General features: G+C 36.6%; 3 protein-coding genes across 3 annotated transcripts; 2 read left to right on the top strand and 1 right to left on the bottom strand.

Moving 5' to 3' along the window:
* Positions 1 to 290: 290 nt before the first annotated feature.
* Positions 291 to 863, bottom strand: LOTGIDRAFT_74826 (hypothetical protein; the record flags this gene model as incomplete). The annotated part of the gene is made up of 1 exon (XM_009061512.1): positions 291 to 863. A coding segment is annotated over one exon (573 nt), but the record flags the coding sequence as incomplete, so codon positions are not given.
* A 7,988-nt stretch (positions 864 to 8,851) lies between these two features.
* Positions 8,852 to 14,416, top strand: LOTGIDRAFT_234291 (hypothetical protein; the record flags this gene model as incomplete). Its single annotated transcript, XM_009061555.1, has 4 exons — positions 8,852 to 8,867; positions 10,775 to 10,931; positions 11,597 to 11,728; positions 11,975 to 14,416. 4 exons carry the CDS (start codon positions 8,852 to 8,854, stop codon positions 13,947 to 13,949), a joined length of 2,280 nt encoding a protein of 759 aa, XP_009059803.1. The 3' UTR covers positions 13,950 to 14,416.
* Positions 14,417 to 15,289: 873 nt separating this feature from the next.
* Positions 15,290 to 18,392, top strand: LOTGIDRAFT_234290 (hypothetical protein; the record flags this gene model as incomplete). The annotated part of the gene is made up of 4 exons (XM_009061554.1): positions 15,290 to 15,335; positions 15,600 to 15,732; positions 16,004 to 16,135; positions 16,574 to 18,392. The coding sequence occupies 4 exons, from the start codon at positions 15,290 to 15,292 to the stop codon at positions 18,384 to 18,386; spliced, it is 2,124 nt and encodes a 707-aa protein (XP_009059802.1). The 3' UTR covers positions 18,387 to 18,392.
* Between the last annotated feature and the right edge of the window lie 4,370 nt (positions 18,393 to 22,762).

Genomic DNA, 22,762 nt, shown 5'->3' with positions numbered 1-22,762 from the left:
GAGGTCCAGCAGATGGCCATCGTCAGAACCAAAATAAACAGCGCCCTCGCAGCTTTCACTTCCGGTGATCTGATATTCTTCTTCTCAGACGATTTCCGGTCTGATTTGTTTCCGACTTTTGTCCTTGCTGTAGCGACAGAAACACCACCATTATCTTTACTTCCAAAGCTCTCTGTCCCTATTATTGCTATTTGAGCAGATGTATCGTCTGTTTGATTTACAGCGGGAACGTCAGAAGTAACGTCACTGCTGTTACCTTTTGGTCCGGTCAATCCTTCTCGGATTTTCACTCTTTTACGAATTTCCACGAACACAAGACCATTGATGACTGCTATTGACAGAAAAGGTGCTCCAAATTCGATGATAGACGTCGTTAAGGTGAATGTGAGATGGTTATAGAATTCCACATCGCAGTCTCTGTCCGAAATTACGGTAGATCCTCGCCAATAATCAAATCCGATAACGGCCGGACCGTAAAGTAAGAAAGCCGCAATCCAACAAACGGCTACTTTCACTTTAGCAGATTTCATGGTTTGTTTGACGGTGTATTCCATTCCAGAACGCACGAGGATTAGTCTGTCTACGCTTATGACTATCACTAGCAGCACTGACTGTAAACACAATGTAAAGTCACACACCAGATAAACCTTACAAAACGCCCGACCGAAAGGCCACTTCCAGTTAAGCGCAGTATAAACAGCATAGAACGGCATGCTGATAGCTCCCAATAAAAAATCGGTGACGGCCAAGTTAAAAATATAAAAATTCAACACGTTTTGGAGCTTAGTGTCTTTAAGGTACGCAATTATCACTAAAATGTTTCCCAAAATGGCGAGAAGTGTCATGAAGACGACGATGACCATCGCCGGGAATAAAATACGAGGATCAATTGGAGAATCTTCTTCCTCTTCAGAGGCTGTGGTCGTATTCTCCATTTTAGAAACTTGTGCAGCTGCCCTGATAGTGTAATATATTTCCAAAACACGCGTCAAAAACTAACGGATTGAATTGAATTTAAATCAATAAATAACCATAACAATTATCTGTTTTTAACACAATACACTTAAATAAATTTCTCGAGCTGCCGGAAAAAATTGAAAAAACAGCTTCAATGCTACATAAGACGAATATTGGAATGTTTCTATAAGATATCTGTAGCTTATGGTCAGAAACTCGTCAATGCACGCAGCCTCGTTCAACTGCAAACTTCAAAGCGTCCCGCAAAGTAAGTGAAAACTTGGAATAACCATATAAGAAGATACGTGAGCTCAGCAAATCTGGACCACTCTTACTCGTCAACACACCGCCTAAACACAACGCAAATTCCAAAGCGTCCAGCAAAATCGTAAACTCATTAACGAATAGCGACAGCGACTACTAACATAAATATATAAACGGTATTTAAAATCTAATATCTACGGTGGCTCACATACGACATTTTCCACTTTTTATTTTGAATTAAAAACTTTTTTTTTACTTGGTGAAAATTGATTAAAAACTTTAATTTTCACCCAGGTGATAATATTTTTCACCAAGGTGAAAATTAGGTGATAATTCGTGTAATTTTTAATTAAAAACTTTAATTTTCACCTATAATTGAAGAATTTTTGATTCAAAACGTTTTTTACAAGATTCGTTGAATTATCCCCTAGGTGGAAATTAAAGTTTTTAATTAAAAATTACACGAATTATCATCTAATTTTCACCTTGGTTAAAAATATTATCACCTGGGTGAAAATTAAATTTTTAAATTAAAAATTACAGGAATTATCACCTAGGTGAAAATTAAAATTTTTAATTAAAATAAATTTTTGCCTAAGTGAAAATTAATGCTTTTAATTCAAAATTAAAAGTGAAATATGTCGTATGTGAGCCACCGTAAATATCTAATATAAAGTAGTAAAACAGGATGGCTAACAATTTATATTGAAAACAAGAACTCATCGATTTGGTGACTGGAATCCATCGTCAGTAAATATCAACTTAATAATAAATATTAAACTAAAACATCCTGCATTTATCTTTTAATTAGACTTATTGATATTTTAATTAGGTTTATTTACACTTTCCTCACTTCAAATGTTGAAATAAGATACAAATTAATGGAATGAAAACGTGTTTAATGCGGTTTATTGAAGCGCGGACCTATGAGAGAGCGTGTATTGTTGAATACCTATGCCTTCTTAAACTAACAGTATCATTTGGAGGCTGATATTCTATTTCTTGTTTTTTTTTTTTTTGTAAATAGAAATACATCAAATCTTTTGTAGGCTTTTCTCAGACAATAGTATTTGTGAAAATTTTATCGCGGACCTATGAGGGAGCATATCTAAACTATATTAAACTACGCTTTTGATGATATTCTTGAGTACCTCGGGCAAGACTATCTTAATACAGAAAAGATTCTGGCAAATTCATTGCCAAACTGGTGTAAATAAAAATAGTTAATTGAAGCGCGGACCTATGAGAGAGCATCGTGAAAAAAAGGTGAAAGAGCCTCAGAACGAACTGCGTAACGGATTAAAAATAAGCAGAAGAGATTGGTGGGTGGGGCTATTTCATTCCTATTTCCCTAACCCTTCCAATAAGTAAATTTGCAATCTGTCTTCTTTGTTTCGTGTCGTGCTAGTGTTATGCGAGATTCCGATTGTCACCCATGATTGGACCAAAATTGAAATGCCGTAGAGTCATGTTACAAATTCCAATCAACCAAATTCTCGGATTTCTATACTAAGTGTGAGAGAATAATGAATTTCCATTATTTTAGATTGAATTGGAATGTGAGCACACTTGTGGGATCCTGATTTTGGACAAAAGTACTAAAAATAATCACAAATCGATAAGTATTTGGACTCAGGCTACATTGTTCTTGTGTATTAATTCGAGGAAAATGGCATTAAAGTATAGACTCGTCAATTGCTGTGTATATTTACCAAGGGAATTAAAAGCATTATTTAAACGGCTCCTGGCAAATTGATATGCATTTGATAGATGTTGATAATTATTTTGGGCATTATTCTAGTAAAATTATTTGTATGCTTTGCTCTAGGCCTGGAATGTAATGGGTAATGGGGCATATAAAACACTTTATTCCATTAAATTCAATACTTAACTATATAAATGGCTCGGTTAAAAATCGAAAATTATGTACTTGTGGTTGGTGATGATATTTGAAAATGTAAATGCTTTTGGCAGTCATCAATGCTTGCTTTGATTGTTAACTTTTCCTCTGCAGTTGTGTTGTGGTGGTGCGTCTGTGTTGTGTTGTGATGTGTTAGCTGTTGTGCTGTTGTTTTGTTTGTGTTGACTGTTGTGTTGTTGTATTGTTTTTCTTTGTAGTTTGCTTGTGTCTGTGCTGTGTTTTATTTTGCTTTGCTGTTGTTGTGTCGTTGTTTTATCGCTTTGTGTTTACTCTGTTGTTTTTTTGTTTTTTGTTGTAATGTGTTGTGGTTGTATCGTATTATGCTGCCCTCTAGTGGTGTTGTGTAAATATTTCTAGATATACAGACCATGAATTAGGGTTAAGACGGTTTTCCAATGTATGTGTTGGAGGGGAAAGGGGGGGGCAGCCGCACATGCAGGTGTTCCGCAAATTACACTCGTCAAAGTTTTCAAAAACACAGTCTGGATCACCTATCATTCACAATGGAAGGAAGTAACCTAATTTCAGTTTTTACTTGATATTCAATCCATGTACCCCTCCCCCTCGCCCCCTATCCCCTCTTTCTCAAGTCCAGTCCGACCTTCAAAGAGACTATACTCGATCATACGTCAAGAGTAATTTAAGATTAGTATCGTACAATAAAATCATTAATCCATAAAGTCAGATAGGTATTATGATATTATGTATCAAGTATAATTATATCTAATCTTTTCAAACGTTTATCGCCAGCTTATGATATCACATTTCTGGGTCGGGCTTGGCCTTTTGTCTTATAACACAGTTGGTTTTAACTGGGTACACAGGATAGCAATAGGAAAACAGTGAATATAGTGGCCGGAAGATCACTAGTAAACTTCAAAAGGGATACGGACTACATTTCAATATTTTAACGCATACGGACTGTCTGAACAAGTCAAACGTCCACTACTAGTCAAACTTGAAAAGAAATTCCGGATAAATAGTCCAGTTATCTGAAAATCTGTACTTATCAAACTTTAGAAGGGATACGAACTGTCTGAAGATTTTTACTGGAATGGATTTACACAGACGTCGAAAGGTCAGAGAGCCTTTAAAAACTTGATTACTTATGATTTAAAGACTTCAGTGTAGGGTAAGGTATATGAAACAAGTTCTGTGCCTGCGCTTCTTTCCAGCTTAGCTCATGATACAATGTGCCGCCAAGTTATTTGTTCAGTTCGAACCACTAGACGCTTTTTTTTAAAGCTGCCTCACTCTATTTGTGTGCTAAGGGAAATTGAAACATACCTACTTCTTCAGACTTACACCTTGCTACCTAGTACCCAGTGGCCGCGCTAGCCTCCCAAGATTTGGAGTACAAATAGAGGGCAGACTGACTTAATCGGGGGAGGTTGAATTTAAAATTCGACAGCTCTGTGGACAACAGATAATAATCCTTGGATGTTTTATTTTTCAGACAGATCCCCTGGATTATTTCCGAAGAGCTCAGGTTTTTAACGAAATCAACAATTTCCGTCTGTTTCGAGATTTGAGAAAAACTGATTTGGAACCAAGAAGAAAAGTGTCCTTAGGAGAAAGTATGTTATAAGAAATATAAATAAAATGATTTATATTTGTATTTATATTTGTATTTATATTTATATTTGTATTTATATTTATATTTATATTTATATTTATTTATTTATTTATTTATATTTATATATTTATATATTTATATATTTATATATTTATATATTTATATTTATATATTTATATATTTATATATTTATATATTTATATATTTTTATATTTATATTTATTTATTTATATTCATTTATATTTATATTTATTTATATATATATTAATATATAAATATATATATTTATATATATATTTATATATTTATATTACCCCTCCAACGCCCCTGTCTCAGCATACCCGTCCGACCCTCCTTATCCTCTACTCTCATCTTATATTTGTAAATTTATTTCAGCTATTCAAGCAGAGAAGAGTATATTGAGGTTTAACGAGAGAAGAAAATCAGCACCAGATCAAACTTTATATAAAGACTTATATAGTTCCTTGTCACAATCCTTACCATCCTATAATGTTACTCCCCGGGATGTCAGAGAACTCATGTTGAAATGATAGAAGACTTGGAAGGCGTAGAATGTAGACGGCCAGTGTTGGTAGTGAGAAACGGCTTGCTGACCCTTCTTTAAAAGGAACACCAATCCTGCGTTCCGTTAGCAAAATATTTTTTTGGTTTGTCTTCCTACTGAACGAATTGTGTCAATATATAGTTGAACCAAAGTAGGACGAAATGATTTGGCAAACAGTTTTATAAGTACAAACATGTGATGCAGTACAAACGTCTTATGTGCCATTTTGGAGAGATTATTTCGATATTGTGGTACCCTCATCGCACATCCATTGATCCACGAATCTCTGGGTAGACAATGTGAAAACTGGACCCGCTGTAGTGAAGATTAATATGTTATCATTTGTACTCTTTTGTATCATGAATTGTTCTTAATTCATTAAGATGGTGCATCTTGTGATCTAAATAATTAGAATATTCGGTGTTCGTTAGTAATTTCTAAGAAAGACAACTCTTGTTGTACTGTGTAGACTAATATTACAATACGTGTACATGTAAAATATACTATAACTATTGTTTTACTGTGTGAACTAGTACCACAGATGATTCTTTGGTTAATATATTGTTACAAAATGAAGCTGTTAGTCAAAGAAATGAAATGCATGGAGTTTTACGTCCTACTTCTCTGCACCATGTGGGCTAATGAAGACGGGCAACGCCATGCAGGGTGCGATGAGGGAAATTTTGCCAGGACAGCGGCTGGCTGCTCTTTTTCGATCTACAACTGTCGAGTGATCTTTAACGTTCACACCCTGTAGCACACGGGGCCTCGGTTTATTGTCCGTTCCGAACGACTAGACGCCTTTTTCATTGTTAGTCAAGCCACTCAAGGAAAGAAACCTTATTACGAGACCTCTAAGATGCATTGGAGCAGACAAGCTTCGGTCTAAAAATGTACTTAGTGGTTGTGGGAGTTGGTATACCACATAAGTATGAAATAACAAGAGGAAATATAGACACTATATTACACAACACATGTTCAATCAACAACTGTTCAGAAAAACATGCAGAGGAAGTGGTTATAGGATAGTCTCTAACATCCAGACACTTTTACATTGTATATCAATAAATTATAGTCCGAAACACTCCGACCTATTTTGCAGATTACACATATTGGGGGCGGGGCGTTGAACTTTCTGCTATCCTTCTACTTCTACGTAATTCAGTCTGTGGAATTTCTGTGTTTTTCTCTTTTTTCTTGAAAAACTCTTCAGGATCGGACAGCGACACTTCTAAGGGATATAAAAGGTGTAAAGAACGAGTGGAAGTCCCATTATTGGTTCGAATCTGAGCTGCCCGTACTTTACCATCCTTGCCTTTTAACAATTTCTGAATTATGGCTAATTTCCATAGTAATCTTGGCAAATCATTGCTATTGACAAGAACAACGTCACCAATGGAGATCAATGCATCAGTTGTTGCCGACTTCTTAGATTGGTAAACATGACACTCCCTTAAGGTAGAATAATATTCACTTCGAAACCGTTCTACAAAATGATTGTACAACATGGAACGTCTTTGAACAGCTAAGTTTAGGCTGTCATGAGTTGAAAAATCTTCATCTTCAATATCATTGTCGACAAGAAGATGTGGTAGTGGTGTAACATCAAATCCCTGAAGTAGTTTTGACGGAGTTAAAGGCTCTGGATCTTCTGTCGAGTTTATGATGTAGCTTAATCCTATTCCTTGTAAGATGTGTTTTAATCAGATCATCAGCTGTAAGTTTGAATAAAATCTGGAGATCTTCTTCAGCTTTGACAAATGTTTTAGCATTATCACAGATGATGTGCTCTGGTACACCATATATTGCACAATGTCTTCGGAGAGCTTGTATAAATGATCAGCAGTCAAATCTGTAACAACCTCTAGATTAACATTCTTAGTGGTACTGCATGCAAAAAGGCAGATGTAGCATTTGTATCTCTTCTTATCAATCCCTTTAACAGTTAGATTACCTGTGTAATCTATACCAATTGACGAAAAGGGCTTTAGCTTGTTCAATCTAAAGTCTGGTAGAGGTGGAGATTGTGGTAACTTGTAGGGTCGACCAACATTCCGTTTGTAGATGATGCATTTCCTCAATACTCTTGTCACTTGACTTCTCGCTGAGGGTACCCAAAATGACTTCCTGAGTGCAACGACAGTTAACACCCGCATGAAGCTGTTGGGTGGAGGGTGCCTCTCGGGTAGATCTGGCAAAGTCTGATTGCAACTGAATTAGCAACGACCGCTGCATCAGTATCTTGACTAAAACAGCAGTTGTCGTTCTTTGTGACTGGTTGCCAGAATCTGATATCTATCAAGTTAATTTTGTTATCCACCAGAATGGTCGGAAGCTGCAGCTCCTCGATCAATTTCTCGATGAGCATTTAATTCCATGTTTAATAAATTGAAGGTTAATCTAAATGTAATAGTAATTTTTAATACAGAAAATCAACTAATGCCAAATGTTACCAAAGTTATTGATTGCGTTTCTTTTTAAAAGAGTCCTGTTGTTGAAATTTTGATATGTGTTAAATCATAAGCAACATCTGCGATACGTCGTTTTCTTTGATAGTGCATTTTTCTGGAATGAGTACCAATATCTAGCGCTGAGATTTTGTGTAAGTGGCTAATCGTTTCTACTATAGTACCCTGTCGGTTCGTGGTACGCTAGAGGAAGCGAGCCAGGATACTTGGGTGCCTAGGTGATTATTTTGATATTTTGGAGATTCTACCTTTTACGTTTTGAGGATGTTCCATAGCATCTGTGTGTGGGTTGGGTAATTTGGTGTCAAACTATTGCGCTTGCAATTTAGACTGTTGCCTTTTTATGCAAAAATAGACCGATGGCTCTGCTGGTGGACAGATCTGTCCTTGTTTTGTCATCTTGTGACCAAGTCCAAAAACCTTTTTAAATGCTAATACTACCTACCTTACTACCTAGGAGCCATTATCATTCTTTCAAAACATAAGACACCACTCAGCAACTGGGCCTACCAACACGGCATCGATTTCTTAAATACAAGCTGACATGTTTTGCACTATACCGATGAAAAAAGACCAATAAAATTGTTCTACTAGTTGAACGCCCAGAAAACAACTAGAAAGAATTCGATTTAGAAATGAAATGATTATTTATTCAGATTTTTTTTAGTTTGTAAACTTTACTGACAGTGCACATGTGTACCATGATGATTATATATATTGTGTTGAATCTGAGATTTTAATTCTCTTTATGTGATTTTGCTGCCTCTTGCCTAGTCTGAAAGCTATTGCTGACAGTTTTCAACAATCTAGTAACTTGCTGACTCTTGCCTAGCCTGAAAGCTATTGTTGACAGTTTTCAACAATCTAGTAACTTGCTGACTCTTGCCTAGCCTGAAAGCTATTGTTGACAGTTTTCAACAATCTAGTAACTTGCTGACTCTTGCCTAGCCTGAAAGCTATTGTTGACTGCAGAGTTGGCTAGTTAATAACTTGCAGACTTTTACTTGGTCTTGGGTAGCTGAAAATTGTTGGCTAGCTAGAAACTTGCTGACGTGGGAATTGGAAAATGTACCAGTGACGTTCATCTATTAAAATTTAAAATGTTACATCACAAAGGTAAGTGAACATCTTTATAAGTAATATACAAACTGTTTTTTAATTCAAATTCAAACCCAGCCCATGATGTCAAAACGCAAACATCTCCGTCACATTGCTCTCTCGCCACATGCACTACCGTCACGCCACCAGCTAATGATGTCGTCACGCCAACAACGCTGTCACACTGCTCTCTCGCCACGTACCCTGCCGTCACGCTACCATCGAACGATGTCGTCACGTCAACAACACTGTCACATTGCTATCTCGTCACGTATCCAGGTCGTCACGCCACCAGTCAATGATGTGGTCACGCAAAAAACCCTGTCATATTGCAATCTTGTCAGGTATCTACGCCGTGACGCCACGCCACCAACCAATGATGTCGTCACCCCATCAAAACTGTCACATGGCTATCTCGTCACGTAACCACACCATCACACCACCACCGTGTCACTTCATTACAAATCCATCTGATGATGCCATCACGCCAACAACCCTGTCATATCTCAACAATGCCACGCATCCACTTTGTCACAACGTCACGTCTCCACTTTGTCACAACGTCACGTCTCCACTTTGTCATCTTGTAACACCTTCATGCAATCACGCTCTTCGTGCCTTAACGGGTTTGACCATTAGATTCTTTTGTTTACAAATAGGTCAAATCTGCTACACATCGATCAACAGTTTTAGTCAAACACAATAACAAATTTATTAGCACTTCCAGCACTGGATAAATATTGCTCATTGATTTTTATATGTCAAATTTTTCTTTATATTTATATTTGATAGTTGATGTTTAGTTTTCAATGCAGAAATATAGATTTAAACAACTGGCGTAACCACACCATCACGCCACCACCGTGTCACTTCATAACAAATCCATCTGATGATGCCATCACTCCAACAACCCTGTCATATCTCAACAATGCCACGCATCCACTTTGTCACAACGTCACGTCTCCAATTTGTCATCTTGTAACACCTTCATGCAATCACGCTCTTCGTGCCTTAACGGGCTTGACCATTAGATTCTTTTGTTTACAAATAGGTCAAATCTGCTACACATCGATCAACAGTTTTAGTCAAACACAATAAGAAATTTATTAGCACTTCCAGCACTGGATAAATATTGCTCATTGATTTTTATATGTCAAATTTTTCTTTATATTTATATTTGATAGTTGATGTTTAGTTTTCAATGCAGAAATATAGATTTAAACAACTGGCGACATTTATAAAATTGAAAAAGTAATGAAGTCTTGACAGAATTCATATATTATATAAAATCAAAAGGTGTACCAGCTGTAAAAATTAATTTAGTATTGCGAAAAATCTGCACTAAAACCTCCAGAATAATTGACAAACGAGGCTGATTCATTGATTTAAGAGTGTCCTCGCATCGTAACATTACCAGTTGCGTATAGATGCGAATAATGTAAGTGGCTATGAGTTCCGAACGCAACTCACAACTCAGTTAAATGTGAGTTGCGTTCGAAACTTATGACCGCTATTCTTGATCGCTATTGTTGGCTCTATCTAGAAAATCCTGACTCTTACCTAGCCTCTGATAGTTATTGTTGACAGCTAACTAAGACATTTCTAACGCTTGCCATTCTCTTGATATCTAACGTTCCAAACCCTTAGCAGTTAATACAAGAAAAGTGACAATCTTCATTAAGGTACCCTCGCACCTTAGCGATTACCAGTTGCGAATAATGAAAGTTGCGTTCGAAATTAAAACCGGTATTTTTTATTCATAACCATCGTTGGAACACTTAAGGTTTTATTCTACAAGGTAACAGCTACGGAAAACTTTTGAGAATTACGTCAGCAATTCTTTGCAAATTTGACTCTGTGATAAGTCTCACATTTTTGCATTAAATACGTTTTAAATCTTATAATAGGCTGTTGCCGTATTTCAGTTGTGGTAGTTTTCCGGTGGGTGTTTGGTGTTTGTTACATGTTAACAGTGATTGGAGTGTTCTTTACTGACTCCCCAGAAGCTGGTGACGGGAACCCCTACACCGCCACACGAGCTGAAACCAGATTGTCCGAATTTAGCAGGCTTATTTACGAAAGGTAGGTGTCTTCCACCTTCTTAAATTTTCGGATAACCGGATAAACGGATTGTGAAGAGGTTTTCTTGGCATCGCACTCGTTCATTACTCCGATTTCTGATCTTGGGCTATTGGATTATTGGCATAGCACTAGACAATAGCTCCTATTTCGGAATTCAGATAGAGAGGATTTTTGCCATTGCGGTCATCCATTGCATCTGTTTGCAGTCAAACTATTTCCAGTAGATTTTAGCTGTTGACTGTTATTTTCTGATGTCAATGAACTGTCTCACACCAAGGAGAACAGTAGAGTAGAAATATACATTGAATTGATTTTGTAGACCTTAATTTAATCTGTCAACAAGCTGTTCAATGATAATCCTTCTTAACTTATTTTCTTTTGTTCACCTCAATAAGGCGACCTCGCTTCTCATCGTTTCCTCCGTATAGATAATTCCGAGGCTCACTCGACCATATAGCATCTCGTCTTTTCTCATCGTTGCTCTGCAATTCAAAACGGCATATTAAAAGGAGATCAAGTTCAAATTTCCAGCACTTTTTAACCAACCGAAAAATTACAATGGGGTGTGGTGGGTAAATTTAGGTATGGAGTTTTTTCTCTGAAGCCCATGTCTATAAAGTACCAAAAAATATTCGATTTCGAAAATGTACATTTTAATTTTTCAGTCAAAATCATCAAAACTGGATAGTTATAAATATTCCAAGAAATCAGACCACTATTAATTTGTCTATGAAGGAAGTTGTCGGTTGGAGGATCGTTATCACAGGGATAGATGACGTAGTGCACACCTTCTGCAGGTAAACAATACAACCATCAATTGTTTTAGAGGGTCCTTGTAATATTGCTTTTAGTTTCTGTGTTTGTCAACTCAGCATTCCTTTCAGAGAGTCCACATAGCTGACATTGCTTTTGGCATATGGGTTAGTCAGAAAGAGGCCACAAAGCTTATATATTTATTTGGCTATTTAGGGTTGAAAAATTAGCATCTCATTCAGAGAGTCAACATAGTGCTGTTTATATGTTCTTCGTTTCATGTATTGCAGAATGCCCAGTTGTGTATTTTTATCGCCAGACGTCATACGACAACTGAGAAAACATTATATTCTTGGAGTCGAACCTGATGATTTACATTACTATGGTTACATCTACGCCATCAAACATGGCGCCAAAAACATTCTGACAGTGTCGTCCGATGTTCATTACCTTGGCAACCTGGATTTTTTTTCATTTAAACACAAAGTGAGTGGAATCGTTTATAACGAAAGTCGCGTCTTCGATCCGGAAATGTTTTCAAAAAATTTGACTCAAAGGCGACAGAGATCGACAAACGTTGAGGAAAAATTTCCGTTTGAGTTTACACTCAAAGACGAGATGTATCCGGCGATTCAGGTACCTCTGTATAAGTGTAAACAATTTACATATACAAATAATACAATAGACTTTATTCCAACACATCCATCCAATCGTCAAGAATTGCCGCCATTGTACGTTGGTTCTGGGCACTACTCAAAATTAGCATCACCTACTGTCGTGTTATTCCGATACGAAGCTTTCTGGGCGTTGCTATGGAATGTATTCAGTGAGCATACGACAACTTCATTCATGTTGCTCATTCAAAAACTTTTACACGAGTTGGATTTTCATATCTCCTTTATTCCATTCCAACCATGCTTGGTGAAAAATACAACAACACGCGATCTGGATATATCTGTAGATTTGAAACTGGTGGAATTTTTAAACAAGAACCAATGCAAAGATCTTAGACTGTCCGAGTGTTTTTCAAGAATTGCGCGGGAAATGACGTCAGTTGGATACTTGACCAAATCACAACTGGATGAATTAATCAAATGGATTAACATTTTAGGGTACTTAAATTACAAATGGCCGCCAATGACCAAACTGCTCAAAAGTCTCGAAGCCGAAACAGACATTCCAATGTTTCTGTCTACTAATATATATTCCGACATTTACCAGGAATCTTTGCAAAATTATTCTCAAGGCATCATTGACGTCACAAGAGCTGATTACGTATGTCCCCAGCTGAATTTGAATTGGTACGATTCCGTCATCGATGACGTCATGTTAATTGTGACGTTTAATGAGTTCAAATATTACAAAAATATTCTATATTTAGAACTAATGTACAGGCGATATTTCAGATACATTTTATTCTGTGGACCGTTTCCGGAAGAATTCTTAAAAATTGTACACGATAATCCTCAATTGGGGACGTTTTTCTACGTGCAAGGGTTGTCAGAAGGTTGGTACTATATGTACGAGTGTACGCAATACGCAATGATGATGAACTTCCGTGTCAAAGGATTTTTACAAATCGGTGACGACACATTAGCCAATGCCTGGAATATGTTTCGACTACCACGTGACCAGATAATCCTACCTAACTTGGTAGACGTGTATAACCGGACTTCTCCGAAAGCCAGATGGTTCTGGTGGAATTTAGACATAGGTCGGGCAGCGCTAAATCTTGTGTTTGACGATTTCCTTACGGCAGTGAAAATGGAGGATCATAAACTAGCCAAGGAGTTTTTAAAACAGTATAAAAAGAGTGTGATGAATTTAGAATACAGTTTTTATCGCGGGGGTGATTTATTTTACACGCCGGTCCGGATAACCGAGCGTTTTATCTACGTCAGTAAAATAGCTCATCGGAGACATTTAATGGACGAGGTAGCCATACCGACACTTTTCATGGGACTTGACGATAACAGAAACATTTTTAGAATCAGAGACGGTAGTTTATGGCGCGATTTCGCTCGCAGTAGCTACTGGCTCTTTTTCGATGAAGAAAAGTTTTTTATTCACCCGTTTAAGCTCAGTGCTTTCTTTGTGAATTCAACGAGAAAGAATTTTTTCTGTGATACGTACCTAGCCACCAGCTTAGACAAACTAAGTCACCTGGAAAAAATGAAAAATTCCCCTCCGTTTAAAAACGTGGGAATCATGTGGAACAATGTCAAAGGTGGTCCGTCATTTCCGGGAGAATATGAAACATTGTGAATCAGTTGGACGAAGGGTTTGGTGGCTAATAAAGACCTTTGATACCACATCAATAGGCTAGAGACCAGATCATGATCCAATAGTAGAGGAACAAGGGTGTCCAAAGAATTGAATTTTTCCTTCTGACCTCCCTTGAATGCATTAAAAAAAATTAAGGTAGCCCCTCCCAAAGTTCTTCAGCCGCCACTATGATTTAAATATCAAATAATGTCTACCTACATACATCAGACCAATAATATTGAATTTAAAGGGACAGATTCGCCATCCATTTGACCAATCGTACCCTAGCTAAGCTAATCTGTAAATGTAATGGCGTTCAAAGCACACCGTCGAAATTTGAGTCTGTGTGTCCAGAATTATGCATGTTTTAAAGTTAAAAAGACGACTCGCCTTTTCTGGAGACTCTGTGATATATGGAAAAGACATACTATATTGTATTGTATATTGAAATTAAAAGTGAAATTGCTAGTTTGAGGTATTTTGAAGGATTTAAGCGATTTTTCTACATTTCTAGTACTTCTGAAGACTAATTACTTCCCTCTTAGACTATCAACCACCCAGAATGGTCCCTTTTATATGAATAGGATCGAACTGTTTAATAAATAATACAATACAATAATAATAGATGAAAATACATGTAAATAAATGGAATGTCCTACTCGTAATGAATGATATGAAATGTCGCACTCGTAATAAATGAAATGAAATGTCCTACTAGTAATGAATGAAATGAAATGTCCTACTCTTAATGAATGATATGAAATTTGCTATACTCGTAATAAATGAAATGTCCTACCTTTAATGAATGAAATGAAATGTCTTAATCGTAATGAATGAAATGAAATGTTTTACTTACTCGTAATGGATGAAATGAAATGTCCTACCCTTAATGAATGAAATGAAATGTCTTAATCATAATGAATGACATGAAATGTTTTACTCTTAATAAATGAAATGTCCTACCCTTAATGAATGAAATGGAATGTCTTAATCATAATGAATGACATGAAATGTCTTACTCTTCATAAATGAAATGTCCTACCCTTAATGAATGAAATGAAATGTCCTATTCGTAATGAATGAAATGAAATGTCCTACTCGTAATAAATGAAATGTCCTATTCATAATGAATGAAATGATACAAGATGAATGAATGAATGAACACGAATGAATGAATCTCGACAGTTCCGACATTTCCGACTATAAAATATCCAGTCGGATCGAAAATGTCAATTTTTCTAATCAAGTCCGCCTGGTAAACAAACATGGTGGCACTCAGGTCTACAACAATATTTTAAAAGATGATTAAACCCAGATGGTGGATCTGGATCCAAGCCAGGATGGAGGAAGTAGAGGTACAGAAGATTCCTTCAGCTTGCTCACCAGGTTTGTAACAAAGTCTTTATCGTGCAGGTGCCACAACCGGGTATGGGCGGAGAAAACATATAAGAATATATATTATTAATGTGTGACCACAGTGTTTACAGAATCGCATTTTACCAATTATTTTTGTGTGAATTGAATCAGACTACGGCTACGAACAAATCCTTGAATTCTATTTTTCGGCTTTTGTTCAGTTTGCATCGCACTGAATGTTACCACGAAAAAAAGCTAATGGAATTTTGAAATTACTTTTTTGAATAATTTCAGCTCGATTCAGCCCAAAGAAACTAGTTCAATGGATGTTATGTTTTATTGGTCTGTATTTAGCTCTCAATATGTTTTATGCCCGGTTACTTCCCTTGGATCAATACACCATTAGGCAATACTACCATCGTATCAGGTAGAAATGTTTATTTAAAGGGAAAAAAATATTTCGTGGATAATTATTCCATGCAATCCAATAATCCACCAAATGTTCCCATTGGCCAAAGAAATTCCATAGACATAATATGTTCTAGACTACGTCCTTTCAACAAAATATTTGTTCCACCCATGGTCTGTGCATTCGGAAGAATCGAACCCTCCATTTCCAAAAATCATAAGTTGCATCAGATAATAATGGAACCGCTTTCAGAACAGTGGGACGTAAAACTCCATTTAATTTCTTCCAGTGTAGAAGAAGACAAGTGGCTCGTGACGTATGTACCGGGAAACTGGACAGGGGAAGTCACTCATGTTTTAGATTTATCCAGTTGGGGAACAGTACTGGTTGGTGAAGCACAAGACGGGCCCAGCGCATGTAGGTGAGTGAAGTAGATTGTCTCCCTTTGTCCTGCTCGAAATATGCATTATTTTGACCAAAAAAACACAACAAAAAAACACAACAAAAAAACACTAGATTCGCTGTTAGGATGTTTGGTGTTTGGAACGGACTGTTTCACAACGGCTTAGCGCGTTAGAATTCGTAGGGCTTAGATTTGTCGGACAAATGGCGGTCGTGGATTTTAATCTTGGTCGGCGCGGGAAAGACTGTTGACCTTGAATAAGTCATTGCTCCTCATCATGCCAGCCAACCCAGCTGTAAATCGGTACAAATAATCTGGGAAAGATCAATGTCAAGAGGTTTGGCCAAGGACCAGCTGGTAGAAAGGATCGTCATTAACCTAATTTATGATTCTTGAAGAAAATGGTTGTTTGTTTCATTACTTTTCTTACTTTCCCTAATATCAAATCCATTTCAGACCACCAAAATGTTTCTATGTGGGACCCTTTGAGATGGAAATCCTGAATTTTTCTGTTGCTCGACATCTTAAAGGACCACAGAAGATACTGATTGGTCAAATGGTTGCTATTCTGTTAGGAGCTGAACTGATACTGCCGTTTGAAATAGATCGAGTTCCCTTGGAGTCCCTCTCAGACATGGATGCAGCTGCCAAGACGTCTGGTCTGGTACATACCGGAAGTGCAGTTTTCAATCCATATTCATTACGGACGGTTCTTTTGACTGATGATCATATCTTCTCACCTGCGTCCGAAATCAGACCACTTTTATTGTCTGCTACGAGAAAGACAAAGGCGGGAAACAGTGGCGATGACCAATCTCCAGAAAAGTTCCATCTGTCACGGAACGGTTACGTCAATTTGGACCAACTTGACGTTATATTTCATCATGATGCATTCTGGGGAATGATACATCCGATCATGCGCAGTGTTCTTGGTTATGGAGAACTGGATTCATTTTGGGTTCAGAAAGTTATTCATTCCATGGGTAAAACTGTTAGCATTTATAATCCCATATCCGAACCTCATTCGAAATCAAATAAAACTAATAAGGTTTTTGCACAGACGGATATTTTTGTGACTGACGTCTTAGAAAGCTTAAATAAAATCAACTGTAACAAAGGAACCGTACAAATTACGAAATGCATTGAACATATATTTCAAGAATTTATAAAACGAAGACTTTTTCCGCCCAGTATATTCGATATTTGGAATGACTATTGCAAGGATCTGACAGCAATTAATTATCACTTTCCGGTTATTGACTCTTTCGTGGTACCAGACGATTTCCGGTTTAAGTTGTTTTTCTCTGCAAGATCAAATCCAAATCCTCCAAAACGTTCATTGATGAAATATTCCAACATCTTAAATACTTGTAAAGGTCTAAAATTTCACTGGCATGATCCGAAAATCAGCGACATTTTGCTGATCATAACTGTCAATAACGCAGACGACATTAGTCAACTTCCGGTTTTGGATTTTATGTACAGACGATGGTTTCAACACGTCATGTTTTGTGGCTCGGATGTTTACGAATTTAAAGAGATTTTAAGCAAGCTTCATTATCCATTGTCCTTGTTGGATCTTTATTTTGTAGACGGTTTGGATCGTGAAGGACTCTTTCAACAAAGATGCATGATGGCTGCCATGGTGATCAAATTTGGTGTCAAAGGTTATATGCAAATTAAGTGTGACACTTTACTCAATCCATGGATGCTACAAAACCTTCCACGAGATAAGATAGTGCTAGCTGGAAATATGGGAACGATCGACGCCACGCAAGATAAAATGCAGTATTGGGATTGGTGGGCTAAAGAATGCGGAAAAGTTGCTTGGTCCAATTTCTTCACTTTAATGCAACAGACGAGTGAATTGGAACCACTTTCAGCATCATTCCTAGAAATAGTTTCCGAAAACACCAAACCCAATACTGCTTACTATAGTGGATGGAATATCTTTTACATTCCTGCAAGCTTTCAGGAGAACTTTATCCATGCTGCTAACAAGAGCCTAACGAGTGGACTAATGAATGAGCTGGCCTTGCCTACCATCGTTCTGGGACTTCAGAACAAGACTGGTTTCCATACAATTAAAGATCACAGCCTGTGGGGTGAAGCCAGTTTGAAATTCGATGAACTCTACAACACAACGGATATTTTTCTGTTTCAGTTCAACCTCAGAACTCAAATCAAAACTCAGAAAGGAAAGGATTTCTTTTGTGAGAAGTATCTGAAACATTCTGAAATTCAGTTGAAATCAAATAAAAATGGTTGAGATGTTGTTTTTATGTGTAGGATAAATCGAGGGGAAGGGTATCAAATGTCATAAAAGAACGAGGGAAGGTGTTTTATCTGTCTTATGAACCAGGCTCATTTGCTGGGTATTTTGTTTGAAACAAAAACAATCAATGATAATTAAAGGAAGGGGCACAACTCGTGCCTTCGGTCATAACCTACAGGACTCGCACGTCGTATGTTGTCATCGGACAACGTATCGAATCATCGAGAAGAACTAACTGTAAATGTAACTAAAACAATGTTGTTAAGTTCACATTAATTCGTGTGGTATCCACGATCCGACGTCTTATTTTTATCAACAGACACTTAGACTAGTAAATAAATCGAAACGAAATATTGTATTGGATAAAAGGGCGGGAAACAATAGCAGACGTGACCTGAGCCTGGCAGATGAGATGTAGTCTGAAGTTTTGGGCGGGTGTCTGAAATTCTATCAGATAGAGGGAGATTGTTAAAATAATTCGATTACTGATTCGACGTGAAATAGGAGAAACTTTTTGAAGATGTTTGTTTGGATTTCTAATATACACGTCAGTCATCCTACTTTAATGGACATTTTGAATTAGATCCGTTTCAGGCCAATTGTTCTCGCTCTTATTCAATATAATATTTTCGTTTCTGATTAAATTTGGCCATGAATTTTAATATTTCTGTGAATAAATATTTATTTTCGATCATTATTAGCGTTACTGAACGTGATGTGAATTATTCGTTTGAGAATTTTTAATCAGTTCCTCTGTCGATCTTTTGATATACATATATGTAATTATGTTTCTTGATATGTTAATATTTGTTTTCTGTCGTTACTGAACGTTATTATCGCACGTTTTTACTGAACCCTGATGTCCTAGCGTGCTTGTGATAAGCGGATACTTATGTAGGTCTTGCTCCCAAAAAATTAGTCCGGTCCTTATCCCCTCTCCATCTATGCTACAGTTTCAAATAGCATATTATTTGCGCTCTTAAATACCTGGTGCTATTCATCCATAAACCCCCCCCCCCCCCTCCCCCCCTGTATACTCTTATTTTATTCTAAATTTGTGCTACACCATAAAAAGTCTGCAAAATTTAAAAAGATATCGCAGCTCATTCATACAAAAAGAAAGTCGTTTTTTAAAACAAATCTCTCCAAATTAGTATTTATTTTCTTGTCAAAGCCAAAAATTTGTCAGAAATCTTCAGATTAGTAAAAATTGTCAACTTGAATAAAACTAAAACGAAAGTAGGCCTATGTTATTATAGACTTCACAAATTATCAACATTTTCATTCTTTGTTTCAACTTAAAGGCATGCTGTCGTCTAAACATACATTGAACATGTCGCCCACTTGTTAACTACCCAGATCACTTTTCACAATACTATAAAAATTCCTATGGATATCTTAAGAAAAATAGCGTGTCTTTAATTTGATCTATGTTTTAGACCCCTGGTTCCCAACCTATCAGGGGTGTTGTCAACTGGTGTAAGAGAAGAATTTATTTTGAATTGAGAGAACACCTCACATCATCACATGCTGGAAATGTGGATGAAACAATTTTTTTGTTTGGGGGGGGGGGGGGGATGAATGGTCCAGGTTATTGTTCCAAGGATTTGAAGGCTGAAAAAGGTTGGGAACCACAATTACTCCGCCATTTTGTTTAAGCTTTTTGAAAAAATCGGCTTTTAACGTCACTTATTATTATAGATTATTTACGTACCTGACATCATTTCTTCCCGTAATAATAATTTACTTTGAATCCAAAATGAACATATAACATCATGTCCGCCAGTAATTGGTTTAAAAACAAACCTACGTCACTTCCGTTAGTTTTTTCAACCTCGATTTGATTATAAGCGATCTAACGTCACTTCTACTAGTTATGAAAGTTTCTAGTGAAATGAAGACGAAACTGGTATCCTGCCATAAATTCCATTTGAAGCGAAGATTTTAGGAGAATATCCCTTCAGACACATGTCGTTCTCATTATAATTCTCAAATTATGTTTTTATGTAAAAAAAACATTAATTTTTAAATATGCACGATCCGTCACGAAAATTGAACATAACACTCAGACTTGTATATGTATAATTACCCTAGTTTTTAATTAGACTTGATAGGTCGCTAGATTGTCAGAAATAGATAATTAGCTCTGTGGATTCTCTGCAAGAATGTTGAGTTGACAAAATAAAATACCCAAAAAAACTTATTAGCTGTGTGGACTTTGGACTCATTGAAAAACCTACATACCTCTGAACTTTCTGAAATGGAGGCTAAGTTGACACAGAGTCTTCTTAGCTGTGCATACTCTCTAAAGGGTCGGAGGGGGGAAGAGGGAGTCATGGGATGAGTAGACAAATCCTAAAATTATTATTTACAATGTGGACTCTCTGAAAGAAAAGTTGCAGAGTTGACAAACCAAAATACCAAATAAAAGTTATTAGATATGTGGACTTTGTCCATCAACAATAGTAAGGTGAACTCTCTGAAATGAATATTGAATTAAATGCAAAGTCTATACGAAATAAACATTATAAGCTATGTGGATCAACTAAAAGGGATGCCGAGTTGACAAATCTAAAGCAGAAACCACGAGAAGAATATACATCCCTGTCTTGCTTTTAACTCTTTAACTCTGGTAGCTCAGGCATTAGAGACAAACATGCCGCTTTTAAAATGTTCAGGGTCACACGACGTGTCCATTTTTATATAATATAAAAGTCAAAGAACGCATATTTTGCCCTTAAAAATGGACGTCAATAACCGAATTTGCACCTGGTAAGTATACAGTGACTCATCAACTAAAAAGACAAAGACATCTTTTTCTATTTATCGAATTAAATTGATTTCTCCTTAAAAACAGTTTTGACACCATTTAGATGTGAAATTTGGGCGTGGGGACGTTTTATCATTTCAATTAATCTTTTCCGTGAATTATTTGAAAGAAATGAATGCAATGTTTCGTTGAATCAAAACACTTTCAGTCATTATCAAAATACGTCACATTTCATCCTTTCGTGGCCTTGACTGTTCTTTTATCATCCTCTCTTGAAGTTAAAATTCGGTTAATTGACACTTTCCGTGTTGTCTGATTCTTGGAACGGAATCACCATTGGGTGATTCAGAAACACTGCATGCTCCATTTCGTTTTTGTTTTTTTCATATTTGTCGTCTCCTTTGTAATCTAACATTTTTTTTACAGTCCCGTTCTAAGGACATGATTTTTAACCAATCAAAATCGAGGCGTGACATGTGTTGTGCTTGTCACGATGACGAATTGTGGGATAGAAAAACTCGAAGTAGAGCCATGTCGTACCTCGTGGTATCAGACCAATCGTTTGATTTTGTCGATCTTAAGGACCCCTTTGAAATATATCAAAAACGACATGAAAAATATCGAGAAATCACAAAAAATGAAATACTTTTCGAAATTTCGAAATCTGTTAAACACTGAATTATCAATTTCATTTTAAAAAGGCGTATCATCTTCAATATTTCAACAACCCGCCCCCAATTCAAGTTCATTGGTACGGAAACTCCATCCTATTTCAATTCACAATCCAAGTCCATCAATGTACATCCTTTTGATTTCATCTGAATTAATAAAAAAACATCCTTTTTCTTTGATCTTTATTGAACCAAATGATTCGATTTATATATCCGAGTTAGTCAAATAGACCACAGGAAAGATGAATCAAAGAGGGAGAAGACTGTTATTCACTTTTCAAAATATTTAGGTTTATTCAAGTCTAATGATGAAAAGATTTGGGTTTATTAGATATTTGATCGTAAACATATATATTTTTCAGAAAAGGTCAAAAACTTTGAAAATGAATAAACTGGACTACGCCTAATCATTAAAGGGATTGTAAAGAGGTTTTCTAAATTTTATATATGTATCGGGGACACTGATAGCATCAATTTGCACCATTCTAATTTTCAATCAGACGTCTGTGGTTCATGTGATTCCATTAAAAATAAGTGTTTTATGTCGTCACTATTTCAAAGGTGCTAACGATATAAGGACTTTTGCGAAAGTGACGTCATAAAACGCCTAGTTTTTGTGGAATTGCAAGAACCACGGACGTCCGATTGAAAATTGTACTGATGCAAATCAATGCTATCAGTGTCCCCTATACAAATAATTTTTTGAGAATTCCTCTTTTCAATCCCTTTATGGAGGGTTTGGGTCTCCTAACATAGATAATCAATTGACCCATAAAGGAGAAAGAGATTAATCAATTCGATTTATTGGTGTTCGATCATAAACTTTTCACAAATCAGGTCAAGCTGGTAGTAACTGGACCATACCTAATATACACCGGTCAGAATTCGGTTACAGTCCAGTCATGTCACCGTATCTTCCCGCTTAACTG

This window comes from Lottia gigantea, assembly GCF_000327385.1.
Source record: "Lottia gigantea unplaced genomic scaffold LOTGIsca_49, whole genome shotgun sequence".
NCBI lineage: Eukaryota > Metazoa > Mollusca > Gastropoda > Lottiidae > Lottia > Lottia gigantea.
The sequence above is the reverse complement of the archived record's forward strand: the minus strand, read 5'-3'. Positions and strand labels throughout refer to the sequence as shown.